We start from the raw sequence: 13863 nt of genomic DNA, 5'->3' as shown, positions 1-13863 counted from the left end.
TGGAGTGGTTTGGGTAAACTACATTTTAAAGACTGTGTAACACAACAGGTAAGTAACTAACAGCAGCTAAAATGTATATGGATCATCTCTCGGTAGTAGATCCCTTTTGAAAGGCGCTACACGACGGCTGTGGTATAGAAATTACATTTTCTATGTGAACGTTCAAATTTGTGCCTCTGGTAATGTGCCTTACCGGCATTTAAAGAAAATTAGTTTTGTGTCCTCTGCAGTGTTAAGAGAGAAAGGCTTTGGTTTGGGATAAAAGGAAAAAAGGTGTAAAGAAAGGAAAGTTGCCTTTTTCTTTTATATAGTATAGAGAGATGTGTTCGCTGACGCTATGATCGCCTTTTGGGGACAGTCGCGGTGGGTCTTGTGTAGACTGGTGAGACGCCCCGCCATTAATCGGCTGTGATGGCACTGTCAGTCCTCTACTCGTGTGCGTGTCTTCATAATCCGGTGAGAACCTCATAATCGTATACGTGCAAAAGAAAGTGTGAATCGCCTTAATATTATTTTGCCGTGGTGTAAAAGGGGTCCCGTGTTTGCACTTGTCTGGGCTATAGCGCAGGGGGAGGATGAAAAAAATTAAAAGTGCTCACTTTGACTTAAGGCAGAAGCGCAGTCAGCGCCTCAAAGGCCGGCACAGCTATGCACGCGCTGGCTGCTCGACTTTTGCTGGGCAGGAGACCCCAGTTTTGCAGACACGTTCATGATATCAAAAGTCTCAGCGCTTTTGGAGGTAATTCATATATTATATATATAGCAAAATACCCGCCTCGCAGCGGAGAAGTAGTGTGTTAAAGAAGTAATGAAAAGAAAAGGAAACATTTTAATAATAACGTAACATGATTGACATTGTCATGAGTGTTGCTGTCATATATATGCCTGCCTAAATAAGTCACCCTCGCTTTGCTCTTACTTTTTACCGCTCATTTAATCATGGCTAGTGGGGAAAAATTATAAAATGGAAGGAGGATGGCTTTACCAAAACAATTATTGATGGCGAATCGATTATTCATAAAGCTTGAATTGGTGATCTGTTTTTCTGTGTTAACCTCATATTTTTCATACTTCTTCTCAAACTAAGGTGGTGCGAGGGTAAAATGAATCGGGATGCGCTTGATCAATGTAATCGTGTACCAGGAAATCATGCATTGACAAAAGCTCCCTTTGCTTGTAATGCAAAGTGTGATTAAATGCATTATTTTTAACGCTTTATGGAGCACATGCATCGAAGCTTCTCAGCTGTGCTTGTGCTAAGAAAAGGAAAGATTTTAAAAATAACGCAACACGATTGTCAATGTGACCTTTTGTAAGTAGTGCCTGGAGGATTCAGTGTAAAGAAACTCTAGAGACAGCGTGTGTATTAACTTGTGGATTTTTCTGTGAGTATTTGGTGGCAGTCTGACGAAGTTGCTTCAGAAGACGGCGTTAGCATGAGCTCAGCTCAGAGCAAATGAGATGAATGGGAGGGAGATGATGACGTGACTCCCCACCCACCTTAACTGTCAATCCCCACAAACACAGTCTCGGAATTTGCATAAGCACACCCTTCACCTACAATTTTAACTTAGTTACAAAGTGATCAAAACTCTCGCTTATATCCTCGCCCTCTCATTAAACTTGTATCCTGCATTACCTGTGGGCATGTGAAACGCCAGCGGTAGCCTGTCTATGAACTTAATTTAAAGTTTAGGTTTACACCGTGCTTTGTTTCCGAGGCAGCAACACTCATGAATATGGTAATATATGTCACTCGCTCGCTTCTTATTGTTTTTCGCTGCCTTCTCAATTATATAATGCATGTTTTCTTAAGCGCTTTTTGGAGGTCTTCCTGGTTTTCCACGCACTGCGTTGACAGTCAGTTCACGTGATTACGTGGGAGGCGTGATGATGTCACACGAAACTCCGCCCCCCCACGTCATTCCAGCTCAACTCCATTACAGTTAATGGAGAAAAATTTGTGATGAGTGAGTGAGTGAGTGAGTCAGTGAGTCAGTGAGTGAGTGAGGGCTTTGCCTTTTATTAGTATAGATAAAACCTTCTGGAGGTCGGCCGGGTGTGAATCATAGAACAGTATGCCCTCCTACACGCCCTCTCAAGCTGTCGACCGGTCAGGTATATCCCGTGAAGAGCCCAGTAAGTATTTGCACAACAATTACTACACGAGTTGCAGCGACAACGTCGGGTGAAAAAATTGAACAGCGAGACAAGACAAGTCGATGAAGCTTTGTAATAAAAGTAAGAAACAATTGCCAAAAAAGAAGACATCTGGAGGGGAATTTCATGGTGTAAACTAAATGAGTGTAGCTGCATTTGTTGAGGGCTACCAAATAGTTCAAAACGCAGCTACCAGAAAGGCATCCAGCAGTAAGCGTGACTCGTATGGGGGGGAACTTCACAGTCCAAATGTTCTCATTTTAAATGTTTAAGTCAATTTCAAAATAAACAGTTCACATAACAAATAAAGAAGAATTCTGACATTACACACATTAAAAGTAACTTCTTGTCTTTGATGTTCCGTTTAAGGCTTAGGTGTCTTGGTTCCATTTCTTAAAAATTCTATGTGTCATCTCACATACGAGTAATTTAATTTTAATAGTGCAGTTATAAAGCCAGGTGTCCTTCTGTCTGTCAGTTTGTCTTTCTTTCTAGCTGTCATTCTGATGGCCTACAGAGCTCTAGCTGAACATTAAGGACATTCCAATAACTTTTTAACCTAATGGGGGAAAACGGAGTGTCCCATTATGTATGTGAAAGCTACATTCTATTCAAATTAAGCAAAAACTGTGGTAAATTTACAATCAACATTGAGTTGAAAGATCGGCTCTTACGGGGTGAAGGAAAATGAAATACATAAACGGTGACTTTTACATTTAAATTGCAGCACCCAGTTATGCCACAAATATCTCTCTTGGCCTTTCGATGGATGTACAGTTCAATCCTGAACCTCAGTTACTGGTAAGCCTCTTATTTACTTTGGGGGAGGCAGTTTTTAAAACTCCGGTGTCCACCTCAGGCCTGACTCTGTCCCTCTGTGATTGCAGGCATGTGGACCCACCTTAGCAAGAAAATGTGAACAGTTTGTGACTTACAATGGCATCTGCTACCAGCTGAACCAGGACCTAAGTCAGCGGGTCCAATTTCCAGACCGGCTCAAAGGTAAAAAGTGGACAAGTGGTGCTGGACAAGAGCATGTCATTGGTAAGGAGAGATGGGCACCACTCACTCAGGTAGAGAGCTTCCAGTGAGCAGGAGTAAGTGTGCATTACCTACACTCGCCTTGTCTCACCATCTCCCTTTGATCTTCCCCTTCTTTACCACTTTATTGTCCATCTGCAGCCCCAATGTGTGTCCTCTAAGGTTTGATTTAACATGCTGCTGTTCCACAGTGATACCATCTATCCATCTGCCCATCTGTTTCCCAGGCTTGTTTATTCCGTTACAGGAATTTGGGCACTTGAGCCAACTTCAGTGACATTCAGGTTTAAGCATCAGTCCATCTCACAGAAATGAGACCAGTTTAACATCACCAGTCAGCTTAACCCTACGTTTCTGTTGGTGAGCCCTCTAGTGTAGGGTTAAAGTGGTGAGCTTTAAAATAAGGCTCAAGTCCCTCCTTGACTTGCTATGAGATTCTGAACAAGTCACTGAACCCGCCTGCCCTCCGAATTTATGAAATAGCCACGTAAACAAGTGTGAAGTGTCCCGATCATTTAAATGGCCTTGGGCAAAGATGTCTGCCAATATTTAATAACAATAATGTGCCCACTACCATCTATTAACCTACTGTTTGGCTTTTCCCTGCCCACTACAAGTAGGCATTTCACTTGCAATGCATGGAAACGTAACCTTGGACTGAGGGGTTACATCCCTGGAGGGGCTTCCTTCTAGTGGCCTGCAGTCACCATCTTCACAGGCCACTTCTCACACAACCCTCTCAGATTGGGTGGGCTGACGGTCATTATGAAGAATCCTAGAGTTGATGGATACTGCCCCAGAATCCTCAGCAACACTCCAACTACCTAAAGACGGCAGCATATAAATCCTTTGTGAATCTTGGGTTTTTTGTCACAGAATGTCCGCAGGTCTCCCTGACTGACATTGTCTTCCTTATGGATGGATCTGGAAGTGTAAAATCTTTTCAGTTTACTGAAATGAAGACTTTCATCAAGGCTTTGATCAAGAAGTTCATAGGAAGGAACACACAGGTGGGTTTAGTGCCCACCTCTCTATATGAAAGGCCAGGGTGCGTGTTTGGAGTGTTCAAGCAAGGGGGGCTTTGAGCACCGTGGCCAATGAGCAAACATCTTTCAATGTGGCTGACCACCTTGAGCTGACCACTGCTCATTTCTTTTTGTTCCCCTGCAGTTTGCTGTGGCACAGTATTCAAGCGACTTCAGGACAGAAATGAGTTTTACACAATTCGATAAGATGAAATCAAACAATCAGTGGGAATGGACCATCGATGGGATTAAACAAATCGGGTCGCTCACTTACACTCCAACAGCCATCCGGAAAGTCGTGTAAGTTAACTGGACTTTCTGAATCCAGTTTTTTTAAAATAATCTAACATGGTGCTCCGTGGTGAATTGCAGCAATTTCATGTAACACAATCAAAGCCCCCCAATTCACAGGGGGATGGCGGCTCTACTGCCAGCATGAGGTACCAGACAGGAGATGGAGTGGCACAGCAGGCCTGTCCCCTACAGTCCCAATCACACCCCAGTACATGTTGGTATCGGTCTCCAGGGTTTGGGTTTCTCACAGAAATGAAGGACATACTTGAAACTGTGTCCCTTCAGATGAGAGACATATGGTACAGAATCACTTGCTTTAAAATGCATCTTTCAGTTCCAATGTACAATATCTCAAGGCTCAAGAGAAGCCATTGGTGCAGTACAATCACCGTCCAGCAGGGACATGCGGTCAGCATGAAAAGTAAAACTAGTAATAATAACATAAAATAAATGTGTCCACTGGTCTGTGCTATACATTTGTTTTCTGTATGATTCCAATAATTTTGATCATTATTATAGTCAAAATCGCTGAACTGACGCATTTCCTATTCAAATACACGGGAGAGATGCGAGGTGCGGCAGCGACGAGCCTCACCTCACCTCGGACTGCACTCTCCCTCACACACTGACTGGGTTGATGCGTGCAGTTGGCGCGTGCCTGTCGCTATCTCTCTGTATGTCACCAATATAAGATGTGCAGACACGTTCATTATACACCCTGACATTCCACAATCTGTCTAATATCTTTAATGAGTGTGTGTGACATATTTAGTCTTGCTGATCGGACATAAAACTGCAGAGAAAAGGCACAAAGTGAGTGAGGCAGACAGTACTGTGGCGCCCTGAAGGGGACGCATGTGAGCCCAACACGTGCTCGTCTCGCTGATGTGCTACGCAGAGGCGCCAATAAGTCAGCGACATCAGACAGTCCAGTACACTGCAGCGGGCCGTTTATTTTTATTTTTATTTTTTTGTTCCGACTGCCTGCCAAATTGGAAGAATAAGACTTTTAAAACTAAAGAAAGGAGGACTTTTACAAGAAAGTGACAGAGATTTTCACGGAGAAGGATAGGCACATGGACTTTACTTACAAATAAGGATAAGACCATAAACGGTTTTCAATTAAATACAAAAAATGGGATCAGACTAAGAACAAAACAATCCAGTATTTAAAAATTTAATTTTGACCTTACAATATTCTTTTGTTTTTCTTGTTATCCTTCTGTCAATCAGTCTGTATTAAAATTAATCAAAACATCAGAATTAAAAGCTTTTAAAAACTACTAAATATTTCAATTAAGGTCAGAACTGAAATCCGTTTTTTGCACACCACCCTACACTTTCATTTGTATTGAATGAGTGTGAATTGTGGAATCGCAACGGCATATTGAGAACACATGGAGGGTGAGAAGCAAATGTGCTCTCTCCGCTCTCTCTGTCTCGCTGTTCTTTCTTAGCCAAATATGCGCCTTACCTCGTAACGGCCAACCCCTTACCCAGACCGGCCACTACACCACCATGACTATAACTTGGAATACCTGAGGTTTCTTGCTCTAATATCAAGCCGTACTCTTTACAAGATGTCTTCTTTTCCCGACACGGCAAAATAACCAGAGACAGTAAACGGATGTCAAATTAAACACAGATATATTGTAAAATGAAAGACAGAAAAACATTCAATAATAAATAAATATGTATATGTGTGCTCAGATTACCACTTACTGTATACCCAAACACCAGTGACTAATTAATATATATATATATTAACACAAATATTTACAATAAACCCTCCCTTGCCCCCAAACAATTAACAAAAGCACACAACACAAATACAGACATAGATCTGAAAAACACGGAAGCTGGAAATGTGGTGAAACAGTCCCAAAATAAAGTCCGGCGGTATAGAAGCTGGTGGTGGTGTTATGGTACTCCACCCGACAACAAAACGACCTCACCGTAAACATCCTGGCGACAGTTGGAATGATTTCAACCCCAGTGGTTTCTCATCTCTGGCTGTCTTTTTAAGCATAGACATGCAGTGCATCCAGAAAGTATTCACAGTGCATCACTTTTTCCTCATTTTGTTATGTTACAGCCTTATTCCAAAATGGATTACATTCATTTTTTTCCTCAGAATTCTACACACAACATCCCATAATGACAACGTGAAAAAAGTTTACTTGAGGTTTTTGCAAATTTATTAAAAATACAAAAACTGAGAAAGCACATGTCCATAAGTATTTACAGCCTTTGCCATGAAGCTCCAAATTGAGCTCAGGTGCATCCTGTGTCTCCTGATCATCCTTGAGATGTTTCATTGGAGTCCACCTGTGGTCAATTCAGTTGATGTGACCTGATCTGGAAAGGCACACACCTGTCTGTAGAAGGTCCCACAGTTGACAGTTCATGTCAGAGCACAAACCAAGCATGAAGTCAAAGGAATTCTCTGTAGACCTCCGAGACAGGTTTGTCTCAAGGCACAAATCTGGGGAAGGTTACAGAAAAATTTCTGCTGCTTTGAAGGTCCCAATGAGCACAGTGGCCTCCATCATCTGTAAGTGGAAGAAGTTCGAAACCACCAGGACTCTTCCTAGAGCTGGCCGGCCATCTAAATTGAGTGATCGGGGGAGAAGGGCCTTAGTCAGGGAGGTGACCAAGAACCTGATGGTCACTCTATCAGAGCTCCAGAGGTCCTCTGTGGAGAAGGAAGAACCAGAAGGAAGAACCATTCCAGAACCATCTCTGCAGCAATCCACCAATCAGGCCTGTATGTTAGAGTGGCCAGACGGAAGCCACTCCTTAGTAAAAGGCACATGGCAGCCCGCCTGGAGTTTGTCAAAAGGCACCTGAAGGACTCTCAGACCATGAGAAACAAAATTCTCTGGTCTGATGAGACAAAGATTGAGACTCTTTGGTGTGAACGCCAGGCGTCTCGTTTGGAGGAAACCAGGCACCGCTCATCACCAGGCCAATACCATCCCTACAGTGAAGCATGGTGGTGGCAGCATCAGGAACTGGGAGACTAGTCAGGATAAAGGGAAAGATGACTGCAGCAAAGTACAGAGACATCCTGGATGAAAACCTGCTCCAGAGCGCTCTTGACCTCAGACTGGGGCGACGGTTCATCTTTCAGCAGGACAACGACCCTAAGCACACAGCCAAGATATCAAAGGAGTGGCTTCAGGACAACTCTGTGAATGTCCTTGAGTGGCCCAGACTTGAATCTGATTGAACATCTCTGGAGAGATCTTAAAATGGCTGTGCACCGACACTTCCCATCCAACCTGATGGAGCTTGAGAGGTGCTGCAAAGAGGAATGGGCAAACTGGCCAAGGATAGGTGTGCCAAGCTTGTGGCATCACATTCAAAAAGACTTGAGGCTGGAATTGCTGCCAAAGGTGCATCGACAAAGTATTGAGCAAAGGCTGTGAATACTTATGGACATGTGATTTCTCAGTTTTTTTATTTTTAATAAATTTGCAAAAACCTCAAGTAAACTTTTTTCACGTTGTCATTATGGGGTGTTGTGTGTAGAATTCTGAGGAAAAAAATGAATTGAATCCATTTTGGAATAAGGCTGTAACATAAGAAAATGTGGAAAAAGTGATGCGCTGTGAATACTTTCTGGATGCACTGTATCTAGATAGACGCTGCATTCACTGTGTTGCCCAGTCGACACGATACATCAGAGCGTCCGCCATATTGCGAGTGGCAAAAGTGCCTTTTAAACTAATACAGGTAGACATGGAAACCGGGTTTTCTGATGAAAAAACAATCACGTTTAAAACAGGAACGTTTACATACAACAGATTTTGGCGATTTGTTTAAATGCAATTATTTATATCCATTTATACACTAATAATGGCAATTTAATTATTATTATTAAATAATTCCTCCCATATAAGTAACATTTCTTTGACTGCCTTTCTCCATCTCCGAAACATTCACAGTACTGAAGTATCGGTTAATGGCCGAGACTCCTAACGTATAGATCACTGTAATGCTATTCTATCTGCCATTCCACAAAAACGTATCCATCGCTTACAACTTCTTCAAAATTCTGCTGCCAGGATAATAGTCTGCTGTTCTAAATCCACTGAACATATCACACCGATTCTCTCTCAACTTCACTGGCTCCCTGTTCACTACTGAATACAATACACAATACCGCTCTGAACATTTAAAGCTCCAACTTACCTCATTGATCTCCTCCAGACTGACACTCCTCTCGTTCACTCAGATCCTGTAATTTGAGAGTATTCAGTCTGGCAATATGGTGCAGCCTTAGTTTTGAAGACGGACACAACTAAAGACATGAGCATAAAATGATGGTTGTCTATTTCAAACTGTGTTTCATCAATGTGCTCCTTGAGTAAAAACATCATCAAGTTTGAGAAATGCTAACAGCTAACATCTAACAACAATCTACATAGTTAGTGACTAAATACGTTTAGCCAAAACGTTGTATGGAGGCTCGCTGTAGCACATAAATGCCTAGTTTTGCTAGCTTAGCCTGGCATAGCTAAAGTTAAGATTATAAAACGGGATTTTCAAATGGCCAAATATAACCAAAACAATTGTTCAGCCTTACCTATGAATGGTTGGATAAATTATTGTCTTCTTTTCTTTTCCCCTCTCTATCCACTTCACCTTGTCGCCTCTCGCTCCTCTTTTTTAAATGTAAAATGTCTGGGATGAAACTGGTGTATAAACAGGTGATTTCTGTCCTGGGGCTGCGGTCTCTCTCCATCATCCGTCCCCACTGCACTTACGAGACAACATTCACTGATGTACACGTAACGGACAGTAAAAAACAACACGCACTCAGGACACACACAGAATATACTATTACTATGTAGTCCTGCTACACCTGTGTGTGTAAAGAATGAGCTATGAAACATAACCAGTTGTCAGTGTGCCAATTGAATAGTCAATAAGATACTCTTTGGGATTCATAGATTTGTAAATCTGACTCTGAAGGAGTCACCAGCCATGAACCTCACTGCACGTCACTGCCGTCCAGGTCTTCTGTGGGGGAATCCTGATGATTGTACGTATAGTTCAGCCGAGCGCAGGTGGTATTCTTTTTGCAGACGGCTTCTAGATGGTCCCAAACTGTTACAAATACTCACATTTCTTGCATATTCAGTGAGCTTTTTATGAAATGGTTCAGATAGTGGTTACTCATACCTGGCATGGTTGGTGGTGGTCTTCTAAGACACAAATCAGATGTGATTTGCCTCCTTGTGCTCTAATTGCTCACGGTCCCTGCCTGAAAGTGATGGGTCAGGCCTGCTTTGTCATCCAAAATCCCTCCTTGAAAGAATTGACCTCGCATCAGCTGCATTAGGCTCAGAAATCCCAATGATCTGATGTTATAATTTCAATTCTGGTAACAGTATTACCAATTCATCTAAGTTGCACATCGTTAGTATTTATTGGCAGTTTATTTTTATCCAGATTGAATTCTACTTTAGCTTTTGTGATTCTTTCTTTTCTGCAGAAGGGAAGTGTTCATCAGCAGTGCCGGTTCCCGTTTAAATGCCAACAAAGTCCTCATTGTCATCACAGATGGAGTAACGTATGGAGACGACACACCACTAAGTGATGTGGCACGAGAAGCTCAGAACAAGGGTGTCATTCGATATGCTGTTGGGGTAAGTTGAGACACGCTGGCACACTGAACACTTCCAACAAGACAATCTGATTCCCAAGATGAGTACATTGCAAAAAAAATGAAATCTAAGCAAGTGAAAAATTGTTAATATCAAGCAAGAGAAACACGGTACAACACCCTAGTACTAATATCAAGCAATTAAAACTTGTTTTCTTTATTGCACAGTTTAGTGACTTATCAAACAGATTTGTTCATTAAAATTCCTTTTGAACTCTTGCCATCAATTCAGCTTTTTAAACTTTATTTTACACATACATATATATATATATGTATACATTTACATTTTTATATATATATGTATATATATATATATATATATATATATATATATATATATATATATATACCAGCAGAATACCCAGCAAGTGAGAAGTAGTGTGTTAAAGAAGGTACGAAAAAGAAAAGGAAAAATTTTAAAAATAACGTAACATGATTGTTAATGTAATTGTTTTGTCATTGATATGAGTGTTGTTCTCATATCTATCTATATATATATATATGTCTCATATATATATATATATATATATATATATATATGTTCTCATATCTATCTATATATATATATATATATATATATATATATATATATATATATATATATATATATATATATATACCAGCTTGGCAGCGGAGAAGTAGTGTGTTAAAGAAGGAAAGAGAAAGAAAAGGAAACATTTTGAAAATAACATAACATGATTGTCAATGTAATTGTTTTGTCACTGTTATGAGTGTCGCTGTGATATATATATATATATAGCAAAATACCGCACTTAGCAATGTCATGTGCTAAAGAAGTTATGAAAAGAAAAGGAAACATTTTAAAAATAATGTAACATGATTGTCAAAGTAATTGTTTTGTGTATTTGGGCAGCGTCACGAAGTTGTTTTCGATCTAGCTGCATCAGAAAATGTACCACGATGTCTGACATGCCTCCTTTTTACTGTTTTCTCACAGCTTGGATTGCTGCTGTCATATATACACACACACACACACACACACACACACACACACATACATACATACACACATACATACATACATACACACATACATACATACATATATATATACATATATATACACATACATATCTTCATATCTACATATCTATATACATATCTACATATACACATATATATATATATATATACATACATACATACCTATCTACATCATATATACACACACATACATACATACACACACACAAATTATATATATATATGTATGTGTGTGTGTGTGTGTGTGTGTGTGTGTGTATATATATATATACACATACATATACTTGTGTGTATGTTTGTATGTGTCTATATGTGTGTGTATAGGTTTGGTCACTGAGTGCAAGGGAAAAATAATAAATTATAGTCTATAAGTTATTAAACAGTAAAACATTAACGTTTTAAGAAGTACAGGTACATTGAAATTACATTTTCTATGTGAACGTTCAAATTTGTGCCTCTGGTAATGTGCCTTACCGGCATTTAAAGAAAATTAGTTTTGTGTCCTCTGCAGTGTTAAGAGAGAAAGGCTTTGGTTTGGGATAAAAGGAAAAAGGTGTAAAGAAAGGAAAGTTGCCTTTTCTTTTATATAGTATAGAGAGATGTGTTCGCTGGCGTTATGATCCTTTTGGGGACAGTCGCGGTGGGTCTTGTGTAGACTGGTGAGGCGTCCCGCCATTAATCGGCTGTGATGGCACTGTCAGTCCTCCACTCCTGTGCGTGTCTTCATAATCCGAGCTGAGGACCTCATAATCGTATACGTGCAAAAGAAAGTGTGAATCGCCTTAATATTATTTTGCCGTGGTGTAGAAAAGGGGTCCCGTGTTTGCACTTGTCTGGGCTATAGCGCAGGGGGAGGATGAAAAAAATTAAAAGTGCTCACTTTGACTTAAGGCAGAAGCGCAGTCAGCGTCTCAAAGGCCGGCACAGCTATGCACGCTGGCTGCTCGACTTTTGCTGGGCAGGAGACCCCAGTTTTGCAGACACGCTCATGATATCAAAAGTCTCAGCACTCTTTGGAGGTCATTCATATATATATATATCAAAATACCCGCCCCTCGCAGCGGAGAAGTAGTGTGTTAAAGAAGTAATGAAAAAGAAAAGGAAACATTTTAATAATAGCGTAACATGATTGACATTGTCATGAGTGTTGCTGTCATATATATGCCTGCCTAAATAAGTCACCCTCGCTTTGCTCTTACTTTTTACCGCTCATTTAATCATGGCTAGTGGCGGAAAAATTATAAAATGGAAGGAGGATGGCTTTACCAAAACAATTATTGATGGCGAATCGATTATTCATAAAGCTTGAATTGGTGATCTGTTTTTCTGTGTTAACCTCATATTTTTCATACTTCTTCTCAAACTAAGGTGGTGCGAGGGTAAAATGAATCGGGATGCGCTGATCAATGTAATCCGTGTACCAGGAAATCATGCATTGACAAAAGCTCCCCTTTGCTTGTAATGCAAAGTGTGATTAAATGCATTATTTTTAACGCTTATGGAGCACATGCATCAAGCTTCTCAGCTGTGCTTGTGCTAAGAAAAGGAAAGATTTTAAAAATAACGTAACACGATTGTCAATGTGACCTTTTGTAAGTAGTGCCTGGAGGATTCAGTGTGGAGAAACTCTAGAGACAGCGTGTGTATTAACTTGTGGATTTTTCTGTGAGTATTTGGTGGCAGTCTGACGGTTGCTTCGAAGACGGCGTAGCTGCTGAGCTCAGCTCAGAGCGAAATGAGATGAATGGGAGGGAGATGATGACGTGACTCCCCACCCGCCTTTAACTGTCAATCCCCACAAACACAGTCTCGGAATTTGCATAAGCACACCCCTTCACCTACAATTTTAACTTAGTTACAAAGTGATCAAAACTCTCGTTTATATCCTGCTTCCTCTCGTTAAACTTGTATCCCGCATTACCTGTGGGCATGTGAAACGCCAGCGTAGCCTGTCTATGAACTTAATTTAAAGTTTAGGTTTACACCTTGCTTTCTTTCCGAGGTAGCAGCACTCATGAATATGGTAGTATATGTCACTCGCTCGCTTCTTATTGTTTCGCTGCCTTCTCAATTATATAATGCATGTTTTCTTAAGCGCTTTTTGGAGGTCTTCCTGGTTTTCTACGCGACTGCGTTGACAGTCAGTTCACGGATTACGTGGGAGGCGTGATGATGTCACATGAAACTCCGCCCCCCACGTCATTCCAGCTCAACTCCATTACAGTTAATGGAGAAAAATACCTTCCAGTTATGACCATTAGGCGTAGAATTTCAAAATGAAACCTGCCCAACTTTTGTAAGTAAGCTGTAAGGAATGAGCTGCCAAATTTCAGCCTTCTACCTACACGGGAAGTTGGAGAATTAGTGATGAGTGAGTGAGTGAGTGAGTGAGTGAGTGAGGGCTTTGCCTTTTATTAGTATAGATATAGTGAAAAAGGCACTATATAGACACCTGACCCGACACAGACTGGACACGGAGGCACACTATTTATTTTTCTTCCCCGTGTCCCACAGGCAGTACACAGCCCCAAGCACAAACACAATGCAAAGCACCCTCTTCTTCCTCCACCACTAGTCCCAGGCAATCTCGGCCTCCTGGCAGCACTTACGGAACCCAACATGGCTGCACCAAACTCCAACCCCCAGGAAGCCCTGCGGGAGTCT

The 13863-nt window shown here is 41.0% G+C and overlaps 1 protein-coding gene across 2 annotated transcripts in view; it reads left to right on the top strand.

Moving 5' to 3' along the window:
* Window positions 1-13863, top strand: part of LOC120536576 (integrin alpha-X-like) — a 63830-nt gene that overhangs the window by 10157 nt on the left and 39810 nt on the right. For both annotated transcript variants that reach the window (XM_039764966.1, XM_039764965.1), the window contains exons 4-8: window positions 2888-2961; window positions 3048-3162; window positions 4078-4211; window positions 4372-4526; window positions 10024-10177. In XM_039764966.1, the coding sequence (XP_039620900.1) occupies window positions 2888-2961; window positions 3048-3162; window positions 4078-4211; window positions 4372-4526; window positions 10024-10177 (632 nt within the window). The remainder of the gene's footprint in view (window positions 1-2887; window positions 2962-3047; window positions 3163-4077; window positions 4212-4371; window positions 4527-10023; window positions 10178-13863) is intronic.

The sequence above is a fragment of the Polypterus senegalus genome, chromosome 10, assembly GCF_016835505.1.
Source record: "Polypterus senegalus isolate Bchr_013 chromosome 10, ASM1683550v1, whole genome shotgun sequence".
Taxonomy (NCBI): Eukaryota; Metazoa; Chordata; class Cladistia; order Polypteriformes; family Polypteridae; genus Polypterus; species Polypterus senegalus.
Note: the sequence above shows the minus strand (reverse complement) of the source record. Positions and strands in the feature narration are given on the sequence as shown.